This window comes from Artemia sp. Qi Xiang Cuo, chromosome 3 (genome assembly GCF_049724085.1).
Source record: "Artemia sp. Qi Xiang Cuo chromosome 3, ASM4972408v1, whole genome shotgun sequence".
Taxonomy (NCBI): Eukaryota; Metazoa; Arthropoda; class Branchiopoda; order Anostraca; family Artemiidae; genus Artemia; species Artemia sp. Qi Xiang Cuo.
Genome location: NC_142796.1, coordinates 23,216,389 through 23,236,392, shown reverse-complemented (window position 1 = coordinate 23,236,392; position 20,004 = coordinate 23,216,389). Strand labels below are relative to the sequence as shown.

Below are 20,004 nucleotides of genomic sequence, written 5' to 3'. Positions count from 1 at the left end.
GTTTTTATTTCTAATGTTTGATAATTTCGTTATTTGTTATAATAGATATATTGTATAAGAAAAAAAGAGACTTGTACAATAAATAGTCTTATTATTCATATATTGAATTTGTAATAAGATTAGTCAAGGTCATGCCGTTAACTACAACGCTTGTTGTTAATTGGATCGCTATTTCGAATTTATTCACTTTTTATTAGTTTAGAAATATAGTTTATGTTAGCCAAATCTTCCTTGAGGGGAGAAACACATCACAGGTGCCCATGCTGGTATCTCTTGAGGAATAAGAGTAAAAAGCAAGGACACCTCCAGGCAGAGCCGTTCCTGGGGGGGGGGGGGCCACCTGGGGAAGTTGCCACGGGTGCCATGGCTAGGGGGCCGCAGCTAGGAGAATTATCCGGTACTGGTGCATTATATGGGCCTTTCTAAAAAGTCAAGTCTGGTTAATGCTAATTAAATAAAATAAAATAGGATGAATATATAATAGCTTAGAAATAAATTTGGGCTATATATCTGCAGATTAGGGGGGATGGGGGTAAAACATAGCATATATTAAATATGTAACCTAACCTAAGTACCTCCCCCCCCCTTAAACCCCAAAAAACAACAGTTTAAATATCATAAACACAATGAAAACCACGCCTTGCATTGCATTATTCTATAGCGGTCTCTGGAATTAACCCGTCTGTAGCGGGTAATTCGTCACTGGTTTCCTTGTAAAGGCCCATATAATGCACCAGTGCCAATTATCCACTTCGGTCGAATTTTTCACTTTGATTTGGCTTTTTTGATTACATTTGAGCCGGGAGGGGAGGGGGTCTTTTTTGCCCTGTGCACCATTACCCCTAGGAACAGCTCTCCCTCCAGGTACTCCAGAAGACCAAAATATTACAAAAAAACGCTAAGTTTAGTAATATTCACCAGAATATTAGGTTTTTTCTGGAATAGAATAGTTTTTAAATATTTGTCCCTTTTCCCTGTAAGGCCCTATGATTACCCTTGGTATGAAGTGAAATTTTTAACTGTCCTTAACTTGGCATGCACACAGGGGTAAAGTGTCCTTTGAGAGTCCACCCTCATAACATCCCTATTTCTCCGTAATTTGTCTATTTTTCTGTAGTTTCGGCGGACTTGCCCCCCCCCCCTCTTTAGAGACGAATTTCGTCATGTGGGCCTATATTTGGCAAACTGGGTAGAATTAGAAGGTACATAGTATTCGCCCCAGGATTTTAAACTCCTCATGCATTGGGCTGCTCTCCCCTTATCAGCAATTTTAGCTCACGAAAGGGTGCCCATTGTAAGATCTGTTGTTTTTAGTGGAGCTTGAGTGAGGCTTTCTATTGCTTCGGCCACTTCGGCGGACTTGGGACCAAGACTGTAGAAACAATTGAGTGGGGTCTGGAAAGGGGGATAGGTTTCTGACTTTCGTCTCTCCTTGATTTCGGCAGTCGATAAAACTAATTTAAGACTTTAGTTCTGAGGCTGTTAAGACTTAGGGCCTGTTTTATTAATTCCATTTCAATTCATTTCTCTGTATTCGCCATCACTAAGATTTTCCGTGGGATAAATCTTGAAAGTCAGTTTTCTAGGAAAAGTACAGAGCAAATTTAAAAGGATCGCATTAAACTCAAAACGAATAAAATTTACTAGGACTGAAGAAATGAAACCTACAATGTTTTTTTTTTCATCTCGTCTATTTTATATGGAATTGGTACTGCTTATCGACTTCCGAAGGGAATTATTGGATTAAAAATTCAGAGTTCTAGTGCCCCTCTAATGAGTCAAAAGTAACTAGAAGAGAGCCAGCCCACCACCCGTGTCATTTTTTGCTACCCAGTCCCTGGGACCTTCTAAGAGTTCTGATCAAATAAAGGAGGCATTTTGTCAAAAATACTCGGAAGATCTGATAAATACGCACCTGGGGATGACGAAACGTCCATAGCCCCTGGGACAAGGATCATGAATAATGCAAATCGCCAATTGTTTGATGTTGGGTGTACAGTTGGCTCCCACAAAATTTCATTGATTCTTCTTTGGGTCAAAAGGATCAACAATTTTGTTTTGGGAGGGGGGCGAGGTAAGTGGCCCAGAAATACGCCGAATAAATGTTTGTCCTGGATTGGTTAGAAACTTACTCCCGTAAGTACTTGGGTCAAGAAGAGCCTATTGTACACAAAAATTATTCTGGGACACAGTCCCCCTACTCCACAAAATATGGGATAGAAACTTTTCCTGATGGGCTTGAAATATATTGTGACTACGAATGCTACGAACCCCACAACAGCCGTGGTGTCGGTTTGAAATTTTGATATTGTCATTTTTTTTTCAGAAGTGTCAAAAAGTCTAGTTAGTATGCCTCAGGGGGTTAACATTGCCCGCACAGCTCCAGGGCAGAGATTTTCAATTATATAAGTTACCCTTGGTTCCCAGATAGTTTTTAGGATAAAAGGTGGCCGTCCTGGGTCTTTGTTCTGCAATCAGCTAAGAGTTCTTAGCGGTCGTTCGCTTGGCCAAGATTCCATAAGTCTTGCAAGGGTATACTCCGGAAATGACAAACGTACCTAAGCAAATCAAAAGACGTTATATTTACCTGAGTTTTCAAAATATCTACAATATGCTGGGGATGGCCTGTTGTATCGAGTCCATACATGAAGTGTATGCGTGTGTAGGGGGGGGGGTGTTCCTTGACCTCAAGTTTAACTTGGTATAAATTGAAAAGTCGGGGGAAAAATCGATAGTTAAATAGAAAGACTCTATATGTGCAAAGTTCATCAAAATAGTATCTGTAATGTCTTGGGGGATAAAGTTAAAAATGTCAGGTACGCCTGAGAAATTGTAGGACAAGGAGGCTTCAATTTTTTGTGAGGAAGAGGAGAGTTTGGCCAGACAATCCGTGATCCACTGAAGCTCTTTTGCACTATAAGCTTTGAGGAGACTTATGATCAATGCATAGTGAAGTAGCGAGTTAAAAAAAGAAAGAAGAAAAAACACCATTTAGGCCTATTGAAAATTGGTCCAAAATACGTATCTGTAATATCTCGCGAACGGTTTGGGTTATCGTGTTTACACATCTGGGGGAAGTATTTAAGGTAGGGCGAGATAAGTGGAATTTGAACGAAGATTTGGCGGAAAAGGGGTGGAGCGAAACCAAAATACACTACGTGGATCCAGACAATCAGCACACCATATATGCAATATTTTGGGAATGGCTTACGGGCCGTGTTGAAACTTTGAGGTTGTATAGGGGAGATAAAGAGGAAGTTCAGGTTTTTTTTTGTTGGAGAGAGACTAGATCTCCCAATCATTTTTTTACTCCAAATGATCGACATTGAGATCCTAAAGTGTCTGAGAATGGAATTGATCGATCTGACAAAAAAGGGAGTTAAAATATATTTCCGTGCACCGTATCTCAATGACTGTATCTTCGATACCTGAATTCGCTAACTGTATTTTATTCCTTGTCTAGATTTCCTGTTCTTCTAACCTGCATTCCACTTCTTCGACTACTCTTTACCTATATGACAGGGTCCTCAGGTCTCTTTCCTTCATTCCAATATTAAGAAAAACCATATTTATGTACGCTTTACTTTTGTTTTCCTTCAATGGTATCGTAATGAAAACTAGTTGTCATATTTTACAATTTGACCTAAAACCTCTCTCCTTTAACTTTTGAGACCTTTCATAGTGGCTCTTTTCTTATTTACTGTTATTGCTGTTTTATTTAGCCAGGATTAAAATTTCAACACACTTAAATAGAACAATTTCCTTACAAGCTTTGACTGGTTTGTAGTCGTCGTGTGTAAAAATAAGTTAATTTACACCGTTGTGGAGCCAGCATTGGACGCTTACCTAGAACTATTAGTCTTGCGCCATGGAAAACTCTTTTTGCTGCCTTATTTGTTGCTGACAGCGACAGAACTTTCCTTGCCAAAATTGTATCTCATGGTAGCTGATTCGAATGCCCTTTTCAGAAGTCAATGACTGGATTGATTATATCAACCAGGACGAGATCTTTTGGTCTCATCGCACGGGCTGCCAAAACTCAGACATAAAGCTAATTGACGCCAAATCACATCATCATTCTCATACCGTTCTGCATCATCAATGCCTTGATATATCGCCTGGTCAAGCAGCTTCCTTTCCTTCAATGCGTGATCACGAGGAGCTTTAGAGTTGCTGCTCTTGTAAGAAAACGCACTATCCATATTAGCACGACTAGTTTCGGTAGCTGATCCGCTGACAGCACCAGAGATTTTGCCTTCTCTTCATCGTCTTCATGAGCCCTTTACTCTTCGTACGAAAGAATTCCTTCAAAATTAGCTTGTTTGTCTAAAGTTAAAGCGGAGGGACCTGGAGCGTTGACTCGACAAATTTGGTTCATAGGCGGCGTGATAAAGGGCCTTAAATCAGTCTCTAACACTAGCATCTTGACCATTTTGACGATAAACCCTTCTCGTCTGTGGACCATAAAGAAGATGCAGAGGTGCTGTCCAGTAGAAGCAGGAAAAAATAATGTTTCTTTCTTTGTATGTTGATTTTATTGGACAGGACCTCTGCACCTTTACCTGTTATTCTCAACCAGCATAAAATTCTTAAGGCATTTGAATTTTGATTTCAGTAGTCTGAGCTGCAAAAATGTCCTTAATTACATGCTTGAAAATTTTTATATCAACAGTTTCGTAGCAAGTGACTACTTCAATCCTAAGACTCTACTTAAGGTTTTAATTCTTATTTTGAATGCAAATCAATTGTTATAGCCAAGTTATTTTTTTGTCTTGTTTTTCGTATTATGGCACCCTCTCTGATGGTGCACTGGATCTACAAGGTGAAACGCAAATTAAGACGAGAGTCTAGACACACACTTTCTCTTGACAAATTCATTGGAAATTCTACAAGGTTTATTGGCCAATATTTGATGCTGTGAATGGCTGAGAAATAGCTACTTTTAAATATTAGTGAATATTCAGTGTTTGAAAAACTAATGACTGTAGTGAAGAGCACATAAACAGGGGACAGATAATCAAAAGTCCGTAGTAGACACGTAAGTTCAAAAACACGTTGAGGGGAGTCCGAAATTTTTATATGTACCATGAAGTAAGGGATTTTGCCTTATATTTGGCCCTTAGTTCATCAAATAATATCAAATAGTAATTTGGCAGAAGGAATTTTCGGTGGACTGTCACTGTCATCCATGATGGTTTTAAATAAAATAAATGTCTAATTAAATAAATAATATATTTTAGATAAAATAAATTACACAACAACTTCGTTTTAAACCTAATTGGAGTGATTATTTCAAACAACGGACAGTATAGATTGCCCTATCCCTATGGTGTCAAAAGAGGCAAGATGATGAAAAAAAAAAATATTAAAGCTCGCTCTACTGGCCTTCTTTTTCATTTTTAATTCAAAGTTAGGACCATGGTATATCCCCAAATAGTGTCCCTGAATTTCCGAAATAATTAAAATTATTTAAATACTATCAAACATCCGTCTCTCCCCCCTCTCTCTCTTTCTATTTCTCACTATAATATATTCCTCTATTCTGCCCCCCCCCTCGCGTGATCTCTCTCTCTCTCTCTCTCCCTCCCTCTCTTTCTCTATCTCTCCCTCCCTCTCTCTCTCGCTCCCTCTCTCTCTCTCTCTCTCTCTCTCTCTCTCTCCCTCTCTTTCTCCCTCTTTCTCTCCCTCTCTCTCTAATTTTTTCAATAGAGGAATTCTTGGTTAAGGAAATTTCATTCGATCTTCGCACCTGTCTTGACTCCACCTTTTTGACCTCCTCTTTTGAACTCTAACCGAAAATATGAGGCCCCTTTAAGGAAATTGTAGAGAAAAAATGTTGCCCGAGTTCCAGTTCTAAAAGACTCTGATTGTTATTTTCTCATTGAACGTGGTACGACATATTGTGAATCTAATTGCTTATGTCGGTAACTCCCAGCCAATCAGTAATCTTCAGCTCTAAAAAAAACCGAACGGCGTAACTTCTCTTTACTACCAAGATATTTTAATAATCTCATGGGTTAGTTGAATGCCTTTTCCCAAGTGGCAGACTCGAATCACAAAGTCTATAAGAATTGTTAACACTGTGGGAGATAGTAAACATCCTAATAGACGAACACCGGACTCGACTTGGAACCACTCTGACAGACTGCTGTCGGTCTAGACTATACACGCCTGCGTTATAATCTAGGGTACCTGAAGTCAAGTAAATATTTCTCACTATACTTTTTTAGGGGGGGGGGCATTCGGATTTAGAGTTGGTATGGTCCTTGTAAAAGATTTTGCTCAATGCTTATACTTTTTTTACCTGTCTTCCGGAAAGTTGTCTTGTATTTATACTTGTCTTACTATACTTATTTAGGGGGGGGGGACATTCGGATTTAGAGTTGGTATGGTCCTTGTAAAAGATTTTGCTCAATGCTTATACTTTTTTTACCTGTCTTCCGGAAAGTTGTCTTGTATTTATACTTGTCTTACTAGATGTATTCCGTGTGCTGTGATGTTTTGCTGTACAAATCGTGTGACCTGATCGGCCCTTCAAAAGTAAAGTGTATATACACACATGAGCTTTCAGCCTAATTAACAATATTAAAAAGAATAGTATTAAACGAAAGGTATATATATATATATATAAGAAGGTTCTAACTGACTTATTAACCGTAATCGAACGAAAATTTAAGCCGAATTATAATAAAATATAAAAAACTATGGGTAAAATAGGTTATTTTTACATACTACAACCCCTCTCGTTTCTATTTGCATACTTAATGCAGTGATTCAACATGTTCTATTTGCTCTCCCATATGTATCGACATTGAAAGAAAATATTGCACTTTTGCTGTAACACTGCTCCAATTTTATTTCTAAATTTAATTAATTTTCTATTTTTGTTTGTGATGTCTTGTAAGAATTTTATATTTGATCATTAATCTTTTTTCTTTCTTTTTTTCAGAGCATTCAGACTTACTGCCTGCTGAAGAAATCAGCAGCAATCCAGAATTAGATGCTGATTATAATGAATACATGTCTGGAAAAACCACTACATCTTCTAATGTGGCTATTAACTTAACTGACCCGAAACAGTTGTCTGAGCTCGGTCGGTAAGACATATTTTCATTGCGACGTTTCTATGTTTCATATTTGCTGCTTACAGGAGGAGGGACCGAGGAAAAAATATATCTCCCAAAAAGGCTATGAATAACTCTCATCCGTCAATATGACAAATCGCATAGTATTGAACACAGACACGTATTACTGACTTGAAATATTTTTTAGGAAGATGGGGAGGGGGGAATAATATGAAAGAATGGATGTATCATTTGACAATTTTGCGACGATACAGACACTTCCGTCCAGGACCGCCAACAGGATTTTTGAAGTCCATATGTACATAAACGCCTCGCTCTTCACGCTTTTAAGTACCACACTCTTTACCTTAAAGTTTCAAAATGTTAGCAGCCCTGTTTATAAGATAATTGATGCTTATTTTAGCTTTAACGTCGCTCTTTACTTACTTTTGAAAAAATAAACGATAATTTGATCCCTGTTCATGTTTAGTATTTCAGGAATATCTTAAATATCAGGGGGCTGTCGCCCCGTGAAAAAACAAGTATTTTCAACTGAAAGTAGGGAGCAACATTAAAACTTAAAACTAACAGAAATTATTACGTATATGAAGGGGGTTGTCCCCTCCTCAATACCTCCCTCCTTACGCTTAAGTTTTTTAGTACTTTTAAAAAAGCTTTTTATGGTTCTAATTGAACGACCCTTGTGTTTCAGCTGTCATTCTTAAAGAATTAGGAGAAAATTCAAACTTTAGCGCAAAGAGTGAGGTGTTGAGGAGGGGAGGGACCCCCTTCATATACGTAATAATTAATAAAAACGAAATTATTATAATAATAATAATAAATAGGTAGTAAAAGAAAGATTAAAAAGAGATAGAACCAGACCAGAAACAGGGAGGGGGTTGAGGGAACTGGTATGGATAACAAGACGAGGGAAACTATTTGGGTGTTTTATTAGTTTTTTCAGTGATGGAGAGGGCCCTTTTTTCTTATTTTAAATTGAAGTAGTAATGGGGACAATCGAATAGATTTAAGTATATTAATTTAATTATTTTATTAATTTTTATGTATAAAAGCCAATCTGATCAGTATGTATTGGATTTTTGGGAATAACCATTGTTGAGTACGTAGTAGAATTAGTCTTGAGCTGTGATGTGAAAGAAATGTTAAAATAGGTAGACTAACTTTTACAGATGGAGGATGGTAGGTTGCCAAAAATCCTTTGTTCTCGCATTCCAGCTTGGGCAAATAAAACAGGTTGTCCTCGAATGGCTTGGTGAGGCATATAGAAAATAATCTAAAATATCTAGCAACTATACGGGTAGACTAGTTCATATTAGTGCTATAAAAAGTATTATTGTATGTAAACTAAAGTTTTGTAATCCAACGGTTTTGTAATCCAAAGTTATGTAATCCAACCGTTTTCTAATCCAAAGTTTTGCAACATATCATAATATGTAAAAGGGTAAATATACTACCAAAGCAAGGTCTAGTGGATCGTTCTCAAACTTGTTCGAATGTCATACCAGCAAAGTTTAAACCAGTTCGTACTTTAAAGCTGTCAAATGTTCGCTGAGGATGGAAATTGATGCTAGACACCTTTTGAAACATTTTCCACGGGGCTGGTGGAAAGATTGACAATATATAAGATACACTCGGTTTCACGTGAGAAATAAAATTCTTTTACAATTAAATGTACCTCCATCTCCTTCCCAAAGTACACCATATGTCATTTAAATTATTAAATTATCCTGTAACATGCGAGCCCTCAAAAATATTTCTGGGAAGGGGGGACAAATTAAAAAGAGTCTTTATTATGGAAGAAGTTAAAGTTATGAAAAGTTGTTTTTCCAAGAGAAGTTATATTCCGCTCTCCCGCTTTCCTTGCAGTTGTCCAAGCACCATTCCTGAGACATTTCAACTTTGAGTTGTATTCAGAAAGTAGATTTTAGTTACTTCTTCTTTCGTGATTTCTAATTTGTAATTTTTTTTTCTAGGATCAAAAAGCCAGTAAAATCTGAAGAGGTTTTACGAACAATAGCCTGCCCTCATAAGGTAAGCCAAGTTTGCCAGTTTAACAATTTGTACTTTTGTAAAATTGTAAGCTTTTTAATTTACGAATCGCTCAACACTTTTTAAAAAGAAAATTTCACTGTTATGCTAACCTTTATTGTACGCAGTATTGAAAAGGCTACCAAACCTTTTTGTGACCGGAATGTAAAAAAGTGTTTGTTCAAGCAAAAATTTTTGGACGGAGTTGCACTTTCACATAAAGCTAAGAAGACAAGCACGCCATCGAAACAAAACAAATTCTTGGTCATAAGGAAATGACCATTAAAAAGCACCAGCACAGCTTTTCGTGATATAAAAACAAAATAAAAATGAATGAGATTTTAATTTGAAAAAAAAAATGTAAAAGTGTCCTTTTATGAAAAAGTAACCTTTTTTCCGCTGTTCCAAAATTTGTTAAAATAAGATAAGATTTACTCATAATAAAATCAACATATAATGAATACGCGATGCTAATCCCACAAAGACTTCTTTGGTGTGTAAAGGAGGGGGAAGGCCTGGGGCGTCAATTGGTGGCAAGGCAAAAATATTATACAGCCCATGTCCCTTGACTATCCAAATATGAACCCCTCTTGCCCTCCCCCAATAAAAATGCGGAAGATTCGCCCCTGGGGAAGGCCTACGGGTCATTTAATCAATAATTCAGAGAATAAAAAAAATATTGAATAGATGAAAAAGAAGATTAAAGAGACCCTTATCATTCCTAAACGAAAAAAAATGAGGAAAACAAACATTTAAGAATTTAAAAAATTTATTTTTATTTTTGGACAAGCTAAAAAAGCTGGAACTTCGAGCTTCCGTGCAATGTGGCTCGCTGTTACTGGACTGAAGTCTGATCTTACGGATTTAATACAAGGAATTTGATTATGATTTTTATTACGGAGCTGATTTTTAATTCAATCAGAAGAAAAGACGACCGGACATTAAGTGGCTGGGAGAAGTCACCATGAAGCTAAGAAAAAGTAAAACGTGCTCACGAAAGAAGATATAATCATCCAAGATTAAGTAAAGGAATAACTCCTGAGATTAGTTTCCTGAGGGATGTTTTTAGCTTCATTGTAAACATTAGAAAGCGCTTTTAAAAGAGAAGAAAAAGTTAACATCCATAGTGTTGGATAGTATGAAACATAAGACTGGATCAAGCTGTGAAAAAGACCGAGAGTCCTGCATATCTTCGTTTTAATCGTATCAATGTGACGTTTGAAAGACCGTCTTCATCAACAACAATACACAAAAATCGAACGTGCCGATCTTTATCTCTACTAATAGTCCCATTTGACAGATGAATGTTCTGAGATGATGTGTCCTCGCTGCTTGACTAAATGACCACCCGGCAGTCATTTGACATTTCCAACAAAGGACTAAAAACTATATAACAAGGAATTCTAGCATGTACTCAGGATCTTGTTTCAAGTAGTGGGGTAGGCAAGGCCGTATCCAGTGGGGGGGGGTAGTGGGTTTGAGCCCCCTTGAATTATTTGTCTGGCTCTTAAAAATGTAACCAAAATAAATATAAATTTTTTTTTTGTACCTCCCCCCCCCCCCCAAGCAAAAATCTTGAACACGGCCCGGAAAGTAGCTTCCGAAAAACCACACAATCTCCAACTTGTATGGAAAGGTGAATTATATTGATGAATACCGAAGAAAAACTTTGGTCTTAAGGTACATATTCCCTCTAAAACAAGCGATTTTGCGACAAGTCTTCAGTCTTAACTTGCACTAAAAGGACACAGTATTTATATGGTTGCAAGTTAAAAGTAGGAAAATCGTTCTTTTTACAACGATCTTCAACCAATTTTTGACGTATTTTTAGTCTAAAAGAAACCCTGTACACTCAATTTGAAAATATAATCCCGGAGATGGATAGAACTGAATCTCAGCTATGGAGTGATAGTAAAATTTTCGTCTTTTGTTGTTATATTAAAGTCCAAGGGGAGTGGAAAAATATCATGCCAAAAGTTCCACAGGGGGGGGGGCATAAACCTCAAATCAATATAAGTGAATTGTCGACCCTTCAGCAACAAGACATTTTTTTAAATTCTCGCCAAAAAATTTAATTGGTCCTTCCCAAGAAGACGGAGAACTGGTGAGAGCCAAAACAGTTGCTGAGTAATAACGTTCTCTCTTGGGATAAATATCATTTTATTTATTTGTTTGTTAGTGATTGGAGTAGTGTCGTTCGTTTGTTAGTATAGGAGGAGGCTAACCCTTCTTAATGTACTGGAGGAGAATTTTGGGGCAAACCCTTAATACCTAAAACTGAAATAGTTATAAACGTTTCTTAAATGGATAAGTCTCTTTCAAATGGTGTAAAAAAACATACTTTTCAGTAGTTTCGGACCTCTATAAAATTCCTTGCTCTTGTCCCAAAGAAAAAGAAAGTAATGTCTATGCCTATGTGTCTCAAAATAAAACTTATCCAGTCAGGAAATTCAAAAATGTCTCCGTATCCCCAAGGAGTGACACTGCTCTTGATATACTGCTCTTGAGTGATACTGCTCTTGATATACTACTACTATTACTAACAACTCACTGCAGAACCAAGCCGCATGAGGCCAACACAGCTACGCACGCTCCTCCTCCACCCCAATCTATTCAAAGCCTCCCTTTTTACACCCTCCCACGAGGTTGGTTCCCATTTCCTTTAAATCTTTCCTTATGACGTCCTCCCACCCCAGACAGGGACGACCTGCTTTCCGTTTAGCCCTAGATGGTTGGTCGAAAAGAACAATCTTCGGTAATCTGTCATCCTTCATCCGCACAACGTGCCCTACCCACCTCAACCTTTCTTTCATTATAGCCCTAGAGAGCGGTATTGAACCACATTTTCCGTATAGCCTTTTGTTTGAAATACGGTCAGTCAACCGGGTACCCAGAACAATCCTTAAGCAATTTCTCTGGAAAACATCTAGCAAATTTTAATCCGCTTTTCGGAACATCCATGATTCAGAGCCATATTTGATCATTGTCATCACTGTAGCTTCTAAGATTCTTATCATGGTTTGTTGACTTATCTTCCTATTCTTCCATACTTTTTTTAACTATGAAAAAACACCATAAGCCTTCGCTATCCGTTATATAACATCTTCCCTGATCCCACCATATTTACTAATAATACTACCAAGTTAAGTGAAGCTTCCCACCTGATCAATCTTTTCATTACCCAACTTCACCTTTTCATCTTCACTTATTCCTAGCCTTAGTGACTTAGTCTTCCTAACATTAATTTTCAAACCAATTCTAGTACCCTGAACTCGCAAAACCTCTAAAACTTCATTTATTTTGCTCACACTTCCATCTAGGATGCTTAAATCATCGGCATAATCCAAGTCCAGGAGACTTTTTCCTCCCCATTCGATTCCGTGTTCTCCCATTGCCTTTCTTGCGATCCTTAAGACAAAGTCCATGAAAATGATCCATATAAATGGGGATAGAACACAACCCTGCTTAACTCCCGATTTAATACGAAACCAGCTACTAACCTCATTTCCTACCTTACCCGCAGCAGTGTTATACTCGCACATAGCACTAATCACTTTAATGTATTTCTCTGGTATACCATAAAAGGATAAAACCTTTACTAAAGCTCTTCTATCAACAGAATTGAACGCTTGCTCATAATCTATAAAACTTGAGGACCAAAGGTGTTTGAAAACTCAGGCATTTCTCAATTATTAGCCTAAGAGTGAAAATTTGGTCAACACATCCTCTACCTTTTCTAAAACCGCACTGCTCTTCTTTTAAAACTTTGTCTACGGCATCTCTCAGTCTAAAAAGTATCAAATTACTAAGTAATTTGCTACATACAGAGACCAGACTAATCACACGATAATTACCACATCCACTTTTTTCCTCGTTCTTATAAAGCGGTGTAATTAAGGTTCTCTTAAAATTGATAGGTGCTTCTCTTTTTTCAAATCTCATTTTCATAATCTTCAATAACTTGTTTTTAACCTCAGAGCAACCATATTTAAGAAACTCATTTACCACCCTATCAGCATCTGGAGCCTTATTATTTTTCAATCCTTTTAGTACTGTCGCTAATTCCTCGTTACAAAACAAATCTTCCTGCACATCCAAGGTATCACAAACTTTTTCATTTTCCTCTATATTTTTTCCTGCAACTCTATCTCGGTTAAGCAAGTTCTCAAAATGTTCGGCCCATCTCGCTTTAGTGTTTTCCTTATCGCTAATTGCGACCCTATTTCTATCTTTAACTGGGACAAGTCCGGATTGACTACTCCCTCTCAATTTGTTAACGTGCCAGTACAATATTTCACTATTATGCCGTCTAGCTGCATCTTCCAGATCCTCGGCAATTTTATCCATGGCCTCCATTTCACACCTCTTTAGTTCATATTTTAATGCTTTCTTCACTTTCTTTACATTTCTTTTGTTTTCATACGATCTATCACTCAGATAATTCTTGTACTAGTCCTTTCTCCTTTCTATTAAACATAAAGCTTTTTCACTAATATTCTTAGCTGCAGTTATAGCTTTCTTCCCTAATACACCTTCAGCAACTTCACAAATTATTTTTCTAAAATTATTCCAACCATCTTCCACATTATCAAATTTTAAACTCTCAAGCTAATATATAATTCTTGTACAAGTCCTTTCTCCTTTCTATTAAACATAAAGCTTTCTCACTAATATTCTTAGCTGCATTTCTAGCTTTCTTCCCTAATACACCTTCAGCAACTTCACAAATTATTTTTCTAACATTATTCCAACCATCTTCCACATTATCAAATTTTAAGCTCTCAAGCTTAGTATTCAACTGTTCCTGGAAAGTTTCTCTCAAATTCTTACTCTTGATATAACTCTTGTTATAACTCTTGATATACACAATTAACAAAGAAGCTGAGATTCTCTTAGGATGAACGCCAATTGAAAAGCAACTAAAAAAATGACTGTTAGTAATCTTAGTAAAGCAGTAAATCAAGAATTGTAAAATCTAGAGGCTGAATTGTAGGTAAATGGTTCAAATCTCTAAAATGGCCGGTATTGAACAGAGTAAGCGGAATTTTTCTCAAGCAAAAATTTTAGTAGTTAGTTCAAACTATTTTGAGTTTATAAATAATTATTTATGTGTGCCTTTTTACAAATCTGACAACTTTTTACTTGTTTTTTATAACCTCGATTTGTTGTTTCTTTATTTATCTTCTTTTTTTAAAATGGGTGGTTACGTATCATTGGCAGCGCAACAGCGCTGCCTAAGTAAAGAACGATGTGGGCGCAATGTTTTTTTAGACCAGGGCACTTCATATCGAAGGAGTTGTCGTAGAAACTTAGAAAAGGACTCATTCGATTGGAAATTGAAAGAGTCAGTGTCCTTTTTAATAGTAAAAAGTGGTTAGAGGGAATCTAACCCGCCTCCCACGCTCACCATTTCCCCAAACGCATCTAATCAAAATTTTGAGATAGCCATTGTGTTCAGCGTAGTTAAAAGGTCCGGTAACTATGTCTTTGAGGATGACGACCCCCCCCCCTCCCCCCACAGCCCTCAGGGCAAGGGTTGTAAGTTATACCATGGGGACATATAAGGTTTTTATAGAAAGGGTGGTCGTATAAATTTTTGAAGGGGCTCATTGGATTGGTAATCAGAAGCTCTAGTAACCTTTTTAAGGTTCAAAGTGATTGGAGGGCAGATATCCCCCCCCACACCTCATATTTTCCCGAAATGCATCTGATAGAATTGTCGTCGTAGAAACTTCAAAAAAGGCTCATTCGATTGGAAATTCAAAGGGCCTTTTCTAATAGTCGAAAGTGATTGGAGGGCAACAAGCCCCCTCCCCCCACGCCCATCAATTCTCAAAACAAATATGATCAAAATTTTAATATAGCCATTCTGTTCAGCGTAGTTGAAAGGTCTGGAAATTACGTCTTTAAGGATGACAACCCCCCCCCTCCCCACACAGTCCTCAGCGTAAGGATTGTAAGTTACGCCCCGAGGGCATATAAGGTTTTTGTGGAAAGGGTGGTTGTATAAACTCCAGAGGAGGCTCATTGGATTGAAAATCAGATGCCCTAGTTCCCTTTTTAAGAGTCAAAGTGATTGGGGGCAGCCACAACCCTCCCCCCTCCCCTGCGTCATGTTGTACACAAATACATCCGATAAAAATTTTGAGATGGCCATTTGTTCAAAAATAGTCCAAAGATCATAAAATAAGGTCTTTGGGGTCGACAGAATCCCCCAGAGTCTGAGGGTTGTAAGTTATGCCGCAGGGACATGATAAGGTTTTCATTGAAGGGGTGGTCGTGTGAACTTTAGAAGAGGCTCATTTGATTTGAAATGTATAGTTCTAGTTCCATTCTAAGAGTCAAACATGATGGAGCAACTAGCCCAACTCCCTGACATCCTGTTTTCCCAAAACGCATTCAATGGGAATTGTAAAATAGCCATTTTGTTACCAATAGTCCAAAAATCATATAACAATGTCTTTAAGGTGGATACAATCCCCCGAGCACATGGGCAAGGATTCTGAGTTATGATTGCTCAAAACTTTCGTAGAAAATTCAAGAAAAAATCTATTGTACTTCCGAAAAAGCCTTTTTTAACTCTGAAAAAAAATTCAAACAATTCAAGTGCGTGTTGTTCTGAAAATTAGAAGATGCTGGTAACCTAGTACCTTATTCGGATTAGAGGTATCTGAACTTTAAAGAATGCATGATCTATATGATTTTTTTCTTGTTTTTATAATGATAACAATTAAATACTGTTCATGTGTTAATAACCATGATTACAGCTCTTTATAGATTAGTCTAATATACGAGGCTGGTTAGATCTTTTTTTTTTTTTTTTTTTTGCATTCAAATATTTAAGAATACATGCATATACAGAAAAGGAATATAATGAAATCCCTCTAGCGCTACGTTGATGACTCTTCCCCAAGAAATCTAAAAAGCATCTGAACTTGACCCCCTTTTTGTCCGTCGTGAGTAACTGCGCCTGAAATTTGGCTATTATCTTCTCCATCTACAAGAACTTCCTCCCGCCTCCCTTTGTCCCTCTTAGAGCCCGACTCCCCAGAGAAGCGGCTGTGGCTATGCACTTTTGTATTGTGGGTCCAATAGAGCTTGAGGTAAGTGACCACATAATTGGATCCTATGATATATTGACTGTTCCGCTGCTGCCATTGGTAAAAAGCAAAAGTCATTTTTATGTTGTTCGTTTATGCAAGCATGAAAGTAATAAGCGATAAAAGGCCAGCTGGACAAGGTTTTATTATTACTTATTTCGTCTTTCCTAACCACAAAAGATTGAATCAGTTGATAATAGTCTTTTTTAATGAATGTTAATCATCGATTGATGAGAATTATTCGGAAAGACAGAATCGAATCCCATAGTTTGTTTGTTAGAAAAAACAAATGTCGGCTCTAAATAAATGCAGTAGGCTAACCCTATAATATTAAACAAAATGAAAAACGCTTGGAAGAAATAAATTGTGTTCTTTGTGCGTTTATTTTTTCGCGAAAGTTGTATCTTCTGTTACTGTTTACTCCTTCTGTTTCCTGTTACTTTTATGTTTATTGTTTTTATTTTCTTTTTACTGTTATTGTTCCTACTTCCCTAGCAAGAGAACTGAATGAACGAGACTTATAATTTTTAGGGGTGTACAAAGATGTTTCGTGATACATCAGCCATGAGAAAGCACTTACACACCCATGGCCCGCGGGTCCACGTCTGTGCGGAGTGTGGAAAGGCTTTTGTTGAAAGCTCAAAATTAAAGAGGCACCAGCTTGTGCATACTGGAGAAAAACCCTTTCAGGTAAACCTCATTTTCGCTAACTCCCTTCACCCTAGTCCAGCAACTTTCCTTGACAAGAACGTAGTAAAGAATGAACTTCGTTGTCTATAATGGTTGTGCTACCAAAAATTGCATCTTGTGTCAAAAATCGTAACTTATTTTAGTGTTATCACTATAATTTTATAATCTTTCACAACAATGAAAGTTTTAAAGGCCATAATAAAAATATTTGTGCCACAGTAAAAACTAATACAAGAAAAAAGATCATATTGCACGATTACAAGAGTTTACTTAGCCTTTTTATGTTCTTATAATCTTCTTTTTTGTTTTATTTTTTGCAAGTGGTTTCCTAAATATCGTACACAAGATATTTTTTTCCTCGATTTTTTTCTTTTAATATATCTTACCGGAACGTACAAAAACTCTTTTCTGTTTTCGTTTATTTCTAATTCACTGCTTTAGTTACAATTTACAACAGGACATGAATTACTGACGTTATATAAAATGTTTTATTTGTTTAACATACATATTGCATTACAAAATCAAAATATATTTTAAGATTCAAAATAAAGCAGTTTCCTAGTAATAACATTTCTGAATGCATAATTATTGTCAATTATATTGATAAATGTAAAAAAAAAAATGACTGATTATGACCAAAGGAAATGATAGGAAAAATTACCAGAAATATAGCAAGCAATATAATCCAACTGGAAAAATAAGATTGACTTAAAGTCACAACTTGTAAGGGATATTTGTTTGCGGGCCGCTTAATATCCTTTGGTGGGCCATACGTAGCCCATGGGTTCAATTGCTATCTTCTGCCAAGTACGTTCTCTCACCTCCTTCTGAGGAGCCATCTCCGTTTTAGCGACCTTTTGTCAATGTGACAAGACATACGTAGACATACAGCTCGCTCTCATTGCCTGAAGGAGGAAACGCATAGGAACGGCGCCTTGAAAAGCAGTTTTACTTTATTTGTAATAACAGCTATTTGAATTTTAACCATTAAGGGATTAAGTAAGAGTGAATGAACACATTCATTGTTACTGAATATGCTCATTATCCGCAATACTGAGATCCTGAAGACCTTCAGTTAGCGAACCTCTCCACCCAAGTAGAAGCTCGTTCTCTAAAATGGTACGGCAACTTACTCCGCCTCCTGCCAACTTCGATTGTCTTTAAACGTCCTCGAGGGAGGCCACGCACCAGATGGGCTGATGTTATAAATCAACGCCTCTTCAACCGCAATATCGACCCAAATGAGGCCCCATCCTTAGCCCTGGATAGGGCTGCTTGAAGAAGATTGACAGTACTGTCAACCAGTTCCCTCTACGGTGGCGACCCTGCTGAGCAAGAGCGTTAAGTCAAGTAAGTCAAGTCAAGAATATGCTCATTTAGTACAGGAATAATAAGGTTTGACCAGGAACAAATTGATAAAGTAATGCTTTCTTCACTATCCAGACCAGAAAAAATCGCTGAGCAACATATCCAAAATCCCTATCTCAAACTTGTTGCGAAATTTCTTTTTTTCGCCGTTTTTGTTTATTAATTTTTATTTTTTATGAAAAAAAATGAAATATCACGAAACTGGTGTTTGATATGTCTTTCTCTATCAGATTTAAAAGCTGAAACGATATCTGATGTTAGTTTCTCTGAAATTTCAAAAACTAAATCAGAAATGCTCTGTTTTTGAACAAAAATTAATAAATTTGAACGTTTTAGGTAAAAAAACAAGCGTTCGATAGAAGTTTCTAGATCAGTTTTGCGTTGACAAACTAGGTTTTCTGGGATACTTCAAGATATTTTTAATACCCATCCTCTACATCCTTCCCTGAAAACCTTGCTCTTCACAGGCATTTGAGATAAAAATCCATTCACCTTCAACAAAATAAAAAACGACGTGGTAAAAATTATTTGTAATAAAACGTAAGAAAATTGCACATCTGATTGATCAAAGGAACAAAAATCACAGGGAAAATTAAATCACAGGCTTAAAGCTAATCCTCAAAAAATTCATGACACTTTGCGTTGTTGCACGAAACTCTTCTATATACTTGACAAGCTATGGTGCATTCCTAGCCATTTTTCTTGAAGGACCATAATTCACCGTCACAACCATCAGCTCGGCATGAACATTTCACTTTCTTTAGAAGATGTAGAGGAGCAGCGAGGATGTTTGTCATTTTTAGCTCAAAGATTTGTTTGCATTGACGATTCTTTCCCAATCTTTGGGGGTCAACCGTGTTCCCTAGCCAAATCGGAACCTGGCTGTAGACTCGGAACGAATGATACTTCGCTCCCATCATAGTCAGAGGCAGCTCTTTTGGGTATACGAATGAGGTGGCAGTATTGACTTTCCTCTGGAAGACTTGGTTCCTGGCAGTATCAAGACTTGGCAGATCCTGGCAGTTGTAGAGTATCAACAAAGCTTACTCTCCAGTTGTAGCTATCTCTTCATGAAATGCCGATTTTTTGGTTAACAGGGTACCGGCGTCTCTGAAACTGAAGCTGGATAACAATAGCTTCAGAGCTTTTCCTTTTCCGATGCCATAAAGTTGCGATGTTGTGTCGCAACCCAGTAAGGCGTGACAGAACAGCATCAGCTGGCAAATTTCTGATCCTATCTTGTCTTTTATCTGACAAATATCCCAAGCTGAGCATTCACTTCCGAATTTCGTTTCCGGCGAGAAGTAAACTCGATTTGAACCCGTGTCTACATGACAGATGAGGAGGACAAGAACATCCGTGTCATCAGCAACCACAATGGTGTCGAATGATCTCCTTCAGAGTGATCTCCTCCACAATGATCTCCTTCAGAGTGGTATACATCGCAACCAATGGCTACCAGAGCGTTTCCAAGAATCTTCAGAAAACGCGATTTGTTCTCCTTGCAAGAAAGAAAATATTCTTTCTTTATGTAATGATTCATATATTCGGTAAATAGAACTTCGTGGTCGACAGATTTAGCTCGACACAAATAGGTTGCATCTTTGATTGACGGACCGCCGTCTTATCCGTCGAAGACTACAACTGCACGGGGATACTTTTTTTGACGTAATGAATGTACGAAGACATGATAGCCTTGTATGTGGAAGCGACCTTCCACGGGATCCGAAGAA

General features: G+C 37.4%; 1 protein-coding gene across 1 annotated transcript in view; it reads left to right on the top strand.

Moving 5' to 3' along the window:
* LOC148953884 (transcription factor YY2-like) overlaps positions 1-20,004 on the top strand; it is a 41,812-nt gene that overhangs the window by 1,200 nt on the left and 20,608 nt on the right. Inside the window, exons 2-4 of the mRNA XM_089085678.1 lie at positions 6,950-7,097; positions 9,059-9,116; positions 16,745-16,903. Of these exons, the coding sequence (XP_088941804.1) occupies positions 6,950-7,097; positions 9,059-9,116; positions 16,745-16,903 (365 nt within the window). The remainder of the gene's footprint in view (positions 1-6,949; positions 7,098-9,058; positions 9,117-16,744; positions 16,904-20,004) is intronic.